At 38.9% G+C, this 14605-nt stretch overlaps 1 protein-coding gene across 3 annotated transcripts in view; it reads right to left on the bottom strand.

Moving 5' to 3' along the window:
• LOC131130813 (transcription factor SOX-6-like) overlaps positions 1 to 14605 on the bottom strand; it is a 143767-nt gene that overhangs the window by 5764 nt on the left and 123398 nt on the right. For all 3 annotated transcript variants that reach the window (XM_058074833.2, XM_058074834.2, XM_058074832.2), the window contains 3 exons: positions 7502 to 7610; positions 6500 to 6670; positions 3779 to 3992 (listed from right to left, as the gene is read on the bottom strand). In XM_058074833.2, the coding sequence (XP_057930816.2) occupies positions 3779 to 3992; positions 6500 to 6670; positions 7502 to 7610 (494 nt within the window). The remainder of the gene's footprint in view (positions 1 to 3778; positions 3993 to 6499; positions 6671 to 7501; positions 7611 to 14605) is intronic.

Genomic DNA, 14605 nt, shown 5'->3' on the forward strand with positions numbered 1-14605 from the left:
AATATAAATCCTCCACACCATTAAAAACAGTGGGACTAACAATACTGTAGTCCACATCCAAACAAATTCCACAAAAAAATCCCCCTTCCACAACTGCTTTCTCAACTGCTTCCAGCATGAAAACATTCAGGCTACCAACTTTAAGCATCCCCCAAATTTCTACTTTTCTATAATCCCACATTTTCCAAACAGCATTTCAGTTCCGCTTCCCAAACTGCCGTGTCGATGCTAACCACTGTAGCCAGAGCAGCCACAGTATCATCAGTACATCCATGGCCAAAGGGTTTGAGAATGACTAAAGGATTCCTTTTCACAAACTCTGCTGCCTCGGTTTTTGAAATGACAATTTACATATACTCCAGAATATTATGAAGAGTGATAATATGAATGGAATGAACTGCACATTCACTCTTTGTTTTAAAAAAGCATCCCATAAAGCCCTTTGCACTGCATTTCAGCTGATGTCATGTTAGTGATTATCTGGTTAACATTACTGTAGGTGAGAGTTTTGACAAGGACAACGGCTGGAGATGTCTGTCTTCCTGAATGAGTGACAATAACAGACTGGAAGCTTTAAAAAGGAGAGTTGACTAAAAGCCAGAAACCCAAAATGGAGTGGGCTCATTCACAATTCTGCCTAAGAACACAGCCATGGATAAAGAACAGTACCAAATCAGCCACTTGCAAAGACAACCAAAGCCAAACAAGGCTTTTCCTAAGTGATAACTAGTAAGTGGCACAGGGAACAGCACAGGAGTATAGTAACATCTGACAAAAATATCTAAAATAAAGGCTATGCAATATATTAAGTTCTATGTGAAGTATTTCTATAATGCCTCATATTAACTCACTCGCAAGATCTCAGTGTATAGACTGTTCAAATATCTCATCTCGTTTCATATTATCTGCATACTGTATTTGTATATAACTCTGGGTAAAACTGTTGATTTTGTTAATACTTGTGTTGTTTATATTGTTTATTTTTTATATTGTGTATTTTGTACTGCTTTTTAAAAAATAATATTTCAGACATGCATACTATGTTACATTATTCTTTCTCACATATACACTTACAATATCTATTTATATATATATATACATATATACATATATACATATATATATATATACATATACATACACATACATACACACACACAGCACCTCATTACTACACGCCTGAAAAGGAGAAGGAAGAAGCAAAGCTTATTAAATCGGATCCCTTCTCCATAGCATAGCAATTCAATATGTGATTTTTTTTCCCACACATATAATCACAGAATCTTACATAAGACAAAACAACAAGAGTGGGAACATCGGACACCCCAGCAAAACCCCACGACATTGCTGAAGCACACCACCAACCCCGCCAGTCAACCCACCTGGCCCCGACCCCCCTAGCCCCCGAGTGCACCCACCGAGTGCCCAGGGCCCCAGCAGTCCCCGCACACCCCGCTGCCCTCCAGTAAGAAGCCATTTTGGCTGGACCCACAATTATGTGTGATCCCTGGGCGGGCCTACATTTGGATGGATTGTTTATTCTGTTATCCAACTGCTTAACTGATTCTGTATTCTTGCTGCTGTGCAATGCGAATTTCCCCACTGAGGGACGAATAAAGGCATCATAAAGGCACATCTTATCTCTTATCTTATCATAAAATCACTGAAACAGCAAACTTACTGAAAACCTCCATGACTGTAGAAGGCATAGTATTATTATTATTAGTAGTACTGTTAATATTAATGTCATCCATTGGCTCCTCTTCACTAGTATGAATGTGCATGAACTTCATGCTCGGCTACGGAAACTGCCAAAGGACATTTTCTCTCTCCGGTGTCGCCTGAGTCAATTACGGCGCCGCGCTGTGGCGAGCCGACTCCTACTGGAGGTGAAAAAAACAACAGAGGTCTTGTTGGTGCAGCTCTGATTGAAAGAGCAGGCCTCGTCGTCTTTGCATTAGCTTGACCACACACAGTAAATGTAGCGTTCAAACATCTGCTTACATTTCTTATTCCACCGCCGCTGTCTGCGGCCGCCATTGTCCTCGTTTCATAAATGACACGCTATTAAACATGGCTGCTGTTGGAAGCCTCTGCTAAATCTATCCAAGACGCTGACGGCTGTAAACACACGACCGCCTGGATTAGATTAGCACAATGCCACTGTTTCTCCTGTTGCAGCACATGTTTCTCTCCGGCTGGGAAAAGCAGTGCAAGGAATTTAGAAGAAGCGACGACAAAGAGGCACGTTCTCTTCAACAAAGTTGGAATCTTTTTTTTTTCCAATAGCATGTCATGCGCCAGGAAAAAGACAATTACACACACAAATTGTGTATACTGTTAAGTATAATGAATAAACAAACTAGAATAATAGCAAGGAATATTGGATATGCCAAAAATGCATAATTAGGTAGAAAGTTGCACTGGAGTACAAGTCGCATTTTTTGTGGGTAATTTATTTTCCTACTACTTTACCAAAACAGACATTATATCATCTTGGAAGGCGAGTTCCAAAATTAATAAAAGAATATAGAACAGGCTGAATAGGTGTAAGATATGCTAACACAATGGTTATTCAGCTACACAAAAATTAAACATAAACAAAAAAGGTGCACCTTTTTTGTTTATGTTCATTTATATGTTTATGTTCATTTATATGTTTATTTTTTTTTTATATTTATTCATTTATATGTTCATTTATATGTTTATGTTCATTAGCACTGGACATGTCCAGTGCTAATGAACATAACAACAGTTTTAAGTAGAGTAACTCTTGTTTTCCCTAAGAAGTTTCTCACTTACTCCAAACTTTCTCTCTGCTGCTCGATTACTGTTTTCAGATGATAATTTCACTACTTGCAGTATGCAGAATGTGATTTTCTTTAGGGGTTTTGTCGTTCTCAGTTGTCTTTATAAGCTCTTCTGTTTAAATATTGAATTGTTAAGGAGTAGGAGATATCGGTGCGAAAGTGCCCTCTTGTGGCTGTCTGTCAAATTATTTAGATATTTTTTTTCATTTCTAAGTCGCTCTGGAGTATAAGTCGCTGGAACCTATGAAAAAAAGTGTGACTTATAGTACGGAAAATACGGTATGTGTAGTAGGGGAGTATAATATAATATACTAATAATAATAATAATATTATTTTATTATTATATATATTATTATATAATAATATATAATAATATAATGTAATATTTCAGAAAGCAGTCGGTGGACCCATTGTCTTCCACCATGGAGAAAAGCTGGTCATCTCGTCCTATTAATTCAATTATTTTTAGGTTATTCAATTAGTCTTCTGACTGCCACGCTCATACAGCCGAGTGTTGTCCACCATTTTAGCTGCGTTGGCTCCTGTTTGACTGATGCTGCACCATGACAATGAAAAACACCAAGCTCGGTCAAGTGTTTGTTCTTCAAACTAACATGTTCCCCCTGCGAGATATTTTTTGTGCCATGTTTTTTATTTTATATCACACGGGAGACATGTTTTTTCAGCGCAATGTGAAGGAAAGTGGGCAGGGGACGCTTCTCCAAGACAATAAAGCGAGACTCTGAATAGGCATTGTGATTGGCTGAAGGCTGCGGTACTGCTAGCCAGAAGTGATAAGCTTTTGTTGTAAGGCATTTATCGGAATATAGCGATCACAGGCTTTTTTACGTTAATCAGCTGATTAATCAGTGGCCAATCAACCGCCGCATTCCTATGCGATGTTCGAACCGCGATGTATGCGATGTATGTAAGCCATCAGTGTCCCTTTGCTAGCTGCAGCCACTCACCCAACAAAGAACTGCCTCATCTCCTGGCGTCGCGAGCGCATCATTTGCTTATACTCGCCGATGCGCAGCTTCTTGCCATCAATGATGCAGGTCCTCTTGGGCCGTGGCTTGTACTTGTAGTTGGGGTACTTCTCCAAGTGGATTTTGCTGAGGCGGGCCTGCTCCTCATAATACGGCTGCTTCTCCTGGTTGGTCATGGCTTTCCAGCGAGAACCTAATAGGGCAGAGCCAGATGGTAGAGGAATGGGGTAGAGGAATGATACATTTAGTGTTGGAGAGGCCTTACATTTTGCTACAGTTCTTCAGTCTCTTGGCTGAGGTTTTAGGTGACATTCCTCCGGTTACATGGATGTATAGAATGTGTATATTAACTCATTGGCTACTACAGATGTAAAGTATTTATACATTTTTTTCAACGCCCAATACCAAAAAGACGTATTTATACATCTTTTGCATTAATTTTGTGTGACAGGCAAAAAGATATGATGATGCAACTACACAATAGAATAGATCATGTTTAGTGATCGGCACGGTGGGTAGTGGTTAGCATGTAGACCACAATGAGAGAGATCCTGGGTTTGATTCTCAGCTTGGACATCTCTGTGTGGAGTTTGTATGCGTGCATTTTTGCTTTTTTTCCGGGTATTCCAAAAACATGCTAGGCTAATTGGTGACTCCAAATTGTCCATAGGTATGAATGTGAGTGTGAATGGTTGTTTGTCTATATGTGCCCTGTGATTGGCTGGCGACCAGTCCAGGGTGTACCTCGCCTCTCGCCCAAACACAGCTGCGATCGGCTCCGGCACCCCCCGCGACCCTCGTGAGGATAAGCGGTATAGAAAATGGATTGATAGATGGATGTTTAGTGCAGTTTTAAGCCGTAAGGTGGCAGTTATTATTATTATTATTATTATTATTAGTATTATTATTATTATTACTATTATTATTATTATTATTATATTATTATTATTATTATGCATCTTTCCCATGTAATAAACGCTCCACAGCAAGCAGGAAGCTGAGAAGCATCAAAGCGTGTTGCAAGCACAAGGTTACACATTGAAGGGAAATTTTAAAGCGTGCACATGCATGTCAAACGTGTGCACAAACACACACAGTTCAGTTCCAAATGTGAAAATTGCAAATCAGTCATATTTGTAAATAAATTGTTATTTTCATGAAAAACAACCATTTTTTGGTCGATGTCATGGTACAGTTATTAGATATTTAGCATTGTACACAAATATAACCACTCTGCCTCCATGTACCACCGGCTTGAAAAGTTTAAAGAACCTCAATATTTGTAAGAAAAATTGCAACTGCTTGAGTTGGACTATCCAGAAGCAGAGGGCGGACGTTGAATCACAAGACTGGCTGCTGTTTATCAATGTTCATCACAAAGAGACCTCACACTTTAGTGTAGGCGGAAACAGAGAAGCCAAAGTGCAGCTGTGTTATAATGTCACACATGAATTGTACACATTTATCAAAGTACAAACACTATGTACTTTATTTGGTTACTCTACTGTACTTCTAAACAGGACCGCCAACCCTCCATACGTCAGCTTGCTGGTATGAGTTTTTTTATTTTGGGGCGGGGGGGCAAATATATGAAACATTACAGTGCATTTCTTACGTCAATCAAAATATAACTTTCCATTATTTACATTTGTATTCTGCAATCTGATCACAAGCCCAAAAGGAGTAGGCTGAAGCAAAAGCTTATAAATGCGAAACCCTTTTTGCAAGATATAATCATGTTCATGCCACTGTCTTGTTTTCCCCTGTTATTATTATCATTGTAATATTATTATTGTTATTATCATTATTATTATCATTATTGTTATAATCTTTATCATTATTACCATTATTATTGTTATTATTATCACCATTATTATAATCATCATTAATATTACCATTGTCATCATTATAGTTGTAACAATTTTTGGATTTTATTATTATTTTTTATTATTTAATTTTACAGACTTCATTGCTTCTTGTACAATGCTGTATCATTCCATCTTTTGTTTTCTGAAATCCGCAGTATTTGTGCTTTTATTGTCAATTTATTAGCCCACTTTTTCCCCCTAAGTGTAACATTTATTTAATTTATAATTTTAATTTAATTTATCATTTTCTGGTTTGCTTGTGTCTAATCTTGTGCATTAAAAAACACGAACTTGAGACTGTGTCTGAACAGGTGACCAACTCAAACATCAGTTTCTTCTTGTTAAACCCTACCTTGAAGTTTTTAGACGTGCTTTTAGTTTGTGTGTGTCTAGTCTTGTGCATGAAAAAGCAAGGTTTTAGGTCTGTGCTCAAACCGATGACCAGCTCCAGCTTAACGACACTAAAGATACTATGTATGTAGGTAATATATTGAACATGAATTATTAAACATTTAATAATAATGTAGTCCTTTTGTAGTCACTGTGACGGCAATGAGCACAGAGGCTGACCCAGTGGAGAACATCATGTTACTGTGTGCTCTACGTCATCTATGCCTTCAAGTCAGTGGCCCTGAGAAGCCATGCAGTCAAGGTGAAGACAGGAAAGTGGACAAAACGAAAAGGAATCAACCATTTCATTCAGGAGTTAGCAACTAAGGACATCCAATAGAGGAGATGGACAGTGAGGAAAATAAGTAGCTACTCGCCCTGTATGATAATACGACAATATGTATATGTCGTATTTGAATCCCTAATAACATGAAACCCTCACCTAGAATCTTGCTGATGTTGGAGTTGTGCATGTCAGGGAAAGTCTGCAGGATTTTCCTCCTCTCGTCTTTAGCCCACACCATGAAGGCGTTCATGGGCCTCTTGATGTGCGGCTCGCTGTTGTTCCTGCCTCGTGCCTCCCGGAACACTCGCGCTTCCGTGATGTTACTTCCTATGGGAACACCAAGGGGCTTCAATCATTTCATGACCACGTTCACACATACAGGGTATGATGCACAATTTATTTTTTTATTTGGTTAAAATCTGTTTTTTTTTAAATGTGGTTGTTCATATTACCAAAAAATGCGACTTCAGATAAAATCAGAAGTCACATATGCAATAAAATCGGAATTAACCTGCAGTGTGAGCATAGCCCAAGCCATCGTACCTTCTCCTCTCTACAGAGTATTTATTCATGCTTGTATTAGTTGTGGTGGCGGGACAAAATATTGATATCTGGGTCTAACTTGTTGTTTTACAGCACAATACACAAACATCAACAACATCAATCCAAGTGGTTGAGGCTCTCATACTCAGTCTTGCATGTGTTTGAGATTTCTTAGTCTTTCCTTTAATTCAAGTCCCTAACTTGAACTGGCACTGTTTATTAGTGATATAATAAAATGAGATAAAAATTAATGGAATGAAGATGACGGTCAGTCACAGAATGAGGAGAATCTTTTCTGTCTTAAGTTGAAGAAACATTGTATTTTTGTGTGCGGCAAACCAAATGAGAATGTAGCTTTGCTGAATGAATGAAAACAAAATGTTGGACAGACTCAAATGTTGACATTGAAATGTTCTGTTTGTCGAGGTCCCTCCTCGGCTTGACAATAAATATTTGTACTTGCTGAGTACCTCCATGGATGTGCAGCAAACTCTTCGATCCTTGGATTGAAGTTACTCTGTTTACTCCCTGTAGTGTTCTAGTACAACTGCATCTATTTTAGCAAGGTCAGCCCAAGTGTGATTTAGCAGAAGAAAACGTTGAGTGGTTGCTCACCATCCAGATCTTCTGGTCTGGTGAGGTCAATGACTCGATGAACCATCTTCCCAGCATCCTCGCCCAGCTTGCCCAGGTGGTGACTCAACGTTTCGTAGTGCAGACGCTCCTGCAACACCAAGAAACGAGTCAATATTTGTTTTTAAGTGCTATTAGTCTGCACCAAAATTATCCAATTCAGTCTATAAATTCCACATTTCTCAACCGATCAAACCATTCCAAAATGAAAGTGGATGATTTATTGACACAGTTACAAAAACTGCTACATACTCCATAATTCTACATTTTTCACAATAAAATGGACAATTTTCACGAGTTTGAAATTTTCAACCGGTTCAAACCATTCTCACATGAAAACATGCAACTCATTCAGGATAATCCATCCATCCATTTGCTGTACCGCTTATCCTCACAAGCATATGCTGGAGCCTATCCCAGCTGCCTTTAGGCGAGAGGCGGGGTAAACCCTGGACTGGTCGCCAGCCAATCACAGGGCACATATAGACAAACAACCATTCACACTCACATACCTCATACCTATGGACAATTTGGAGTCGCCAATTAACCTAGCATGTTTTTGGAATGTGGGAGGAAACTGGAGTACCCGGAAAAAAACCCACACATGCACGGGAAAAACATGCAAACTCCACACAAAGATGACCCGAGCAGGGAATCGAACCAGGGTCTCCTAGCTGTGTGGCCTGTGTGCTAATTCAGGATTATCAAACTAATTCTCCACATCCAGCAATTCTCACTTTCCTGAAATTCCACCTTTTCATCATAAAAAATTCCATGTGATCTTAAATTCTTACTATCACATTTCTCAGCTCTTTAAAACCCTTCCAACATCGACATGTTCAGCTCATTCAGGACAGGGTGGCTGATCTATTAACAAATATTGCCCAATAACAAACAATTGCTAATTTAGGTGTCCCTGCTTATGAGGGACAATTAGGCTAATCAAATGGTTTGTATAATGGGAGTATCATGGGTGGCTAAGAAAAAGGAAAACATGCACTTAATGTTTAAGTTCATGTTGCTAATGTTTGCTTAATGTTGTTAATATTTTCTTAAATGAAAATGCAGAGAGAGTATTTCAATAAACTATAAATTCCCTTTAAACTTGAAAATTCTTACATTCTTGCATTCAGACATAAAAACATCCGGCTCATTCAAAACAGTCAGGTCTATCTATTTCTGAAATTCCAAAAATTCCCACTCTTCACGCAATTCCACATTTCCCACCATCACACGTAATTTCTATGTAAATTTCATTCAAGCAAGTTTTAAAGTGTCCTCTTTGGAAAGTGAAGTTTGAAGTCAAGTCAAGTCAGTGAAGTCAGTATGTTTAGTTGTGAGCCTTAAACATAAACCCCACCAAAACCATAATGCTACTATTATACCTGATTTACACCAAAAGTCAATAAAAATAAATAAATACATGTAAATAAATAAGAACATTTCCCTTTCCTGCGTGTTTGGAATTTTACTGAATTCTTATTGCTTTTAGTGTTTAATTTTATTAACTTATTTTTTTTAAACATTCTGTTGAGAACTTGCCAATAAAAACTTCCATTTAAGAGGCAAAATAAAAACCACATCCTTGAAATATTGTCCCTCTTTCCTCTTGAACATTTTCGAGGCAGGCTCTCCTGCACTAAATTGGACGACTTTGATGGTAAGGACAATAAAAGTAATTGCTGGGTTGCGTTAGTTTATTTTATCTGCAGCAATTTCCATCCGAGGGTCTCTGTACAGGTTGTAGAAGATGTGATTATTAGCTGATATGAAATAACGGCCTCGCCCCATCGTGTATGTTTGTTTTCAAACGTACACGAAACTGAAACTGTGGTGCAAAACATGGAAGCATCTGCACCACTACTGCACGTGCACATGCCTCCTCATCTTCTCCTTTTTCTGGTGACAGAGGCATTTTGTTTGACGCAACGAATGGTTGCCGGGTGAAGTCATGCCGCGGTAGTCGCTGGCAGAGCTGCTGGAACTTCTGGTCTGGACCAGCGAGTGGGGGTGTGTGTGTTTCAAGAAGCGAGCCAATGTCAGCACCACGACAAAGCTGTAATCAGACCAGCCACAGAACATGTGCCTGGGCAGCGCCGTGCTCACCGCAGGAAGCCAGTGTCTAACAAAGGGAGCAAAGAAGAAAAAAGACAAACAAAGGAGATGGAAAGTTCTCCACACACAAGAAGAACCTTCTCCTTTCAATGGAGAAGTTACCGTCCAAACATAAAGTTTGCATTACTTTTCCCACTCTTTTAGCAGCAGCACCTCCAAGTCCGAATCCAGGGTTCGCCTAGAAAAGGGTGGAGTTCCATCTCCGGGTTGGGGATGAGATCCTTCCTCAAGTTTAAAGGGATAGTTGACATGAAAACAATGACAACGTAGAGAAACGAAGGTAGAGTTTGCCTTTTCAAAACAATATGCGTTCCAAAGAGTAATACATTTGCATGAAAAAAATGCCTCCTTGAAAAAATTAGACCTCACAAATCTCTCAGCTTTACTTTGTATTTGTTCCACAGTGGGTGGAGATGCGAGCGTTGCAGGCATCTTCATCAGATACACAACAATGCACAATGGAATATAATGTCAGAGATTTGTGGGGTCAGATTTTTTTCAAGGAGGATGTTTTGTCATGGAAATATATGACTATTTCTGGCATAGTCCCAGCAACTTACCGAAACGATGTTTCTCATCACCGAAATCCCACCAGAACTGGGTTCGGGGGACCAAGTGGGGGGGGGGGGGGGTAAGTCACTGTTAATAGACTACACTGCTCAATGGGGATTGTCAAACAACTCCATGTCAAAAAATCCCACCCATAGCTTTAAGTACATTGTGGTCTTATTCATGAGTGAAGGATGGATGGAACGCAAGATGGACATCTGTAGTGACTCGGACTCTACATTGGTGGTGAAGAGGGAGCTGATCTACGTTCCTACATTTCTCTATGGTCAAGAGCTTTGGGTCGTGACCGAAGGGACAAGATCGTGGGTATAAAAGACTAAAATTAGTTTTCTCCGTAGGGTGGCTGGACCCTCCCTTAGAGATAAGGTGGGAGAAACTCTGGGAGAAACTCAGAGTAGAAGCGCTGCTCCTAAGGTAGGAGGCCTGAGGAAAGACATTGCAGAGACTCCTTCTCTCAACTGGACTGTGAACGCATCAGGGATCTGCCACAAGGAGCTGGACGAAGTGGCCTTGGAATTCTGGGCTTCTTCGCTTAGGCTGCTGCCCGACGACTTGACCTCGGATAAGCGGAAGAAGATGAATATTGACTTTGGGTGAATGAGACGTGTTTTTTTTCAGAAAGTCTGCCTATTTTTGGAGGAAAAATACATTTAAAATTAAATATATATTTTTTTATTTCAATGTATTTGAAATTTGTAGGGGCGGCTAGGAGACCAGGGTTCAATTCCACCCTTGGCCATCTCTGTGGAGTTTGCATGTTCTCCCCGTGCATGCGTGGGTTTTCTCCGGGTACTCCGGTTTCCTCCCAAATTCCAAAAACATGCTAGGTTAATTGGCGACTCCAAATTCTCCATAGGTATGAATGTGAGTGTGAATGGTTGTTTGTCTATATGTGCCATGTGATTGGCTGGCGACCAGCGGGTGTACCCCGCCTCTCGCCCGAAGACAGCTGGGATAGGCTCCAGCATCCCCCCCGACCCTTGTGAGGAAAAAGCGGTAGAAAATGAATGAATGAAATTTGTAGGGTCGTGAATCGGTTGTATTCCATATTTGGATGTGTCAAAAATATACAATTTATTATTTTTATGTCGTCAAAGAGTATAAACACACAGAGTTTTTTTTTTGTGCATTTTGTCCTCTCGTCTACATGCAAACTTAAAAACAGCTTTTAGAAAACTCTAGCCAGAATGGAGATTTTCAGGAACTACTACTTCATTGCGGGCGTGTGATTGGGTAAAACTGACTTTTTTGGTTTGTTTAATAAGAAATGTGCAACATTATCTCATATTTCTAAACCTTATTTCACAACAGAATATTTAGTTATTGACTCTTCATGCAATGGCCCCCTAAAACACACGCGGGAAATAAAGAATAACATTGACGCAACACTCCATTGCAAGTGAGTGCTGATTTTAAAGATAATGTATATGTCATAGATCATATAATATCTCCCTATCGTGATGAACAGAGGAGTTATAAGACACAACCAAGTCAGCCATGGTAACTTGTTGAGGTTTCTGATTTGCCATTGTCTTTTTATGTGGACAGACAATTAAAAAAAAAAACTCCACTCATGTGGATGTACATTTAGAGTTTTTGGCATAGGGTTCCACAGGGTTTTTGACAATATCTGTGAAATTTGGTGGATACAAATAGAGATAAAGGAATTTATTTTCTCTTGCGATAGAAATGTTTAGTGGGGAAAAAGTTTTTAGTCACAAAGTTTGGTGGTAACACTACCTCCCACACACAACAAAACACACACACACACAAGTAACAGGTATGAATAAGAGCACAAAATAAAATAAAAATAAAAAGAGTAGCACTCGAGCAAGCGGCAGACAAGTTGACTATAGCAAGGACTCCATTAATTAAATGTGATGAAGGACGCAGCCAATTAAAGGTAGCGTCAACATTAATTAAAAATGTGCTCACAAAGACCACACTTTTAAAACATTTAATAAACAACACTTGCGCTGTTCAAATATGTTAACTTTTGACACAGGAGCACGGGAACTCGCACACTCTGGTGTCGCTCCACCGGAATCAAGCTTCACTGTAAGTCATCAGCAGAAGTCGGACCAAGGCTGTGTCTCAAACGTGAACAACCTCAACGCTCAGTCACCTTTATCTTGTTAGCTTCCTTTGTCTCGGGTAAACAATGGCAATTAAAGAGAGATGGAGAGTGTTGCTGTGTTATTGCTGGAACTAATCAATGTGTTACAATAACCTGAAATTGAAGGAGAAGGCATTTCTGAAGACGCCCTCTGAACCAGTCGTATACACAGCCAGTCAATTACAGTTTTATACAATTTATAGTACAATATACAATACAATTTATACAAATACAATTTATAGTCCGCATCACCACGAGGTTAGATTTTTTTTGATCATGCACGTCAAGCGACGCAGGAGGATTTAGAGGGAAAGGAGCAAGCTGGCTTATCTTACATTGGCACCTCCGAGCAGAAGCAGAAACCAGGTATCAAATATTACGGCTGATATCATTTTAAATCATCAAAATTATGCAGCCGTATGTTATCATAAAGTTTTTTAAATGCTGTGCTCAATGCCATTGTTGTTCTCTTTGTGTTGAAATGTGTCTTCTGAGAGTCATGTTAGAATAATATCTTTAATTCACACAAACAAAAGACTACAGCAGCTTTTTTTTTTATTCTGCTGCTTCTAATGGATACATAACTGGAAAAGCGGCACAAAGACTTCACTTAAGTCCTTTGTTAAATAAATAAAGGGATTGTGTGCAAAATCAGGTTTAGTAAGTGTGTAAAATGTGTAAAAATGTTATTATTCATTTACATCACAATAGCATCAACAATGGAGCAGCAGCTCCCCAAACCAGGCGCTCAACTCTTAAGTGGGTTGTTGGAGGTGAAATAAAGCACACACACATACACACACACGCACACACACACTATTTGAGTGGTCTTTGGCAGGCGCGAGGCAGCTGGAAGCAGCGTAAGCGTAAGGCGATACCCAACAATGCCGCTAACTGGCGAGGCCTTGCGTCTGTACACCAGCTAGAATGACAGTCAGACAGTCAACACACACGCACACTTAGTTAACTTTGTGGTCTGTCTATTAATGCGCTGTGACAGAAATACACAAACACAATGTCAAACAACACAAAAAGACACGTTTGCACTCAGCGGCATGGTTTGCTCCAGTACGCAATTTTGTGGCTGCTTCCTTTGGACCAAAATTGCTAAAAGGTATGAAAATATTCAGACATCTTTTGTGGTACGCTACCTCAAAGGGACGGAGCTAGACACACCGCAATGTGCAGACAGGGAAGCACAAATAATGCAGGATAATAATGACCTTTATACTAATAATACTAATTTATAATAAATATTACAATTTTAAATATAAAAGCCTTTCATAAGTGGTCAAGGCCACATGTAAAAGCAAAGACATAATAAAAAACAATATAAAAACATGTTTTCTGTAATAAAGGCTTATGCTTGCATATTTTTATTAAGTTTTTATACTATTTAGGATATTTAATAATATAATAACATTTAAAATATAATATTATATAATACAATATAATTATTATATTATATAAGGATGTTCAAAATGCCAATATTATCCAACTCTCATTTTCCAGTATCGATATCAGCCGATACCGATATGTGTAACATATTCTTTTCCTGTGGTGGAATGAACACATACAGTATGTGTTGTATACAAAATATTTTAAATATCAGTTTTCATCATCGTGAAAAAATCCGATACTGATATTGCATGCTGATATCGGTCCGATAATTATCGCTATTGAAAATCAGTACCAATAACTATCGGACATCCCTAATACCCTTAATATAATTTGACTTAATATAATAATGACTACAAAATGTTTTTAAAATGTGAATGAAATATTTAACGTTTGCTAATGCTCAGCTCAAAAAGTGAGCAAATATAGTTTATTCTCGCAGCTACAAATCTACAGCTCTTATAAAAAAGTTAATCAAGGAATGCTAGCAAATCAGTGTGATCACAAAGTGGCCACTCTCGTTGTAGTGCTGCCTGAATTATTTTTGTTCCCACATCCATCGGTTTCTCAGTAAATGGTGACGTCAGTTCTAACTGAATTGCATAGTAAAAGAGTGGTGGTTTCATAGTTGAGTAGTATTACTTATTCATAGTCATAGTTTTATGATGAAAGTCTGGACATAATGTGGTTTAGACCAGGCTATAAGTTAGCCCAAGTTACCATGGTGATACAGCTGCTTTAGAGCCAATTTTGTTGAACAGGCAAGCCTCAACTCAACACACCAATTGACTAAACTCACTCTTTTGGCTCCACGGGTTATACATCTATGAGTGAGTTGGACAGAAAAAAATATTGCACACATCCAAGGTAAAGAGCGAGGCGGAGGA

The sequence above is a fragment of the Doryrhamphus excisus genome, linkage group LG1, assembly GCF_037039965.1.
Source record: "Doryrhamphus excisus strain RoL-2023G ecotype Guam linkage group LG1, RoL_Dexc_Guam_v1.1, whole genome shotgun sequence".
Classification (NCBI taxonomy): Eukaryota; Metazoa; Chordata; class Actinopteri; order Syngnathiformes; family Syngnathidae; genus Doryrhamphus; species Doryrhamphus excisus.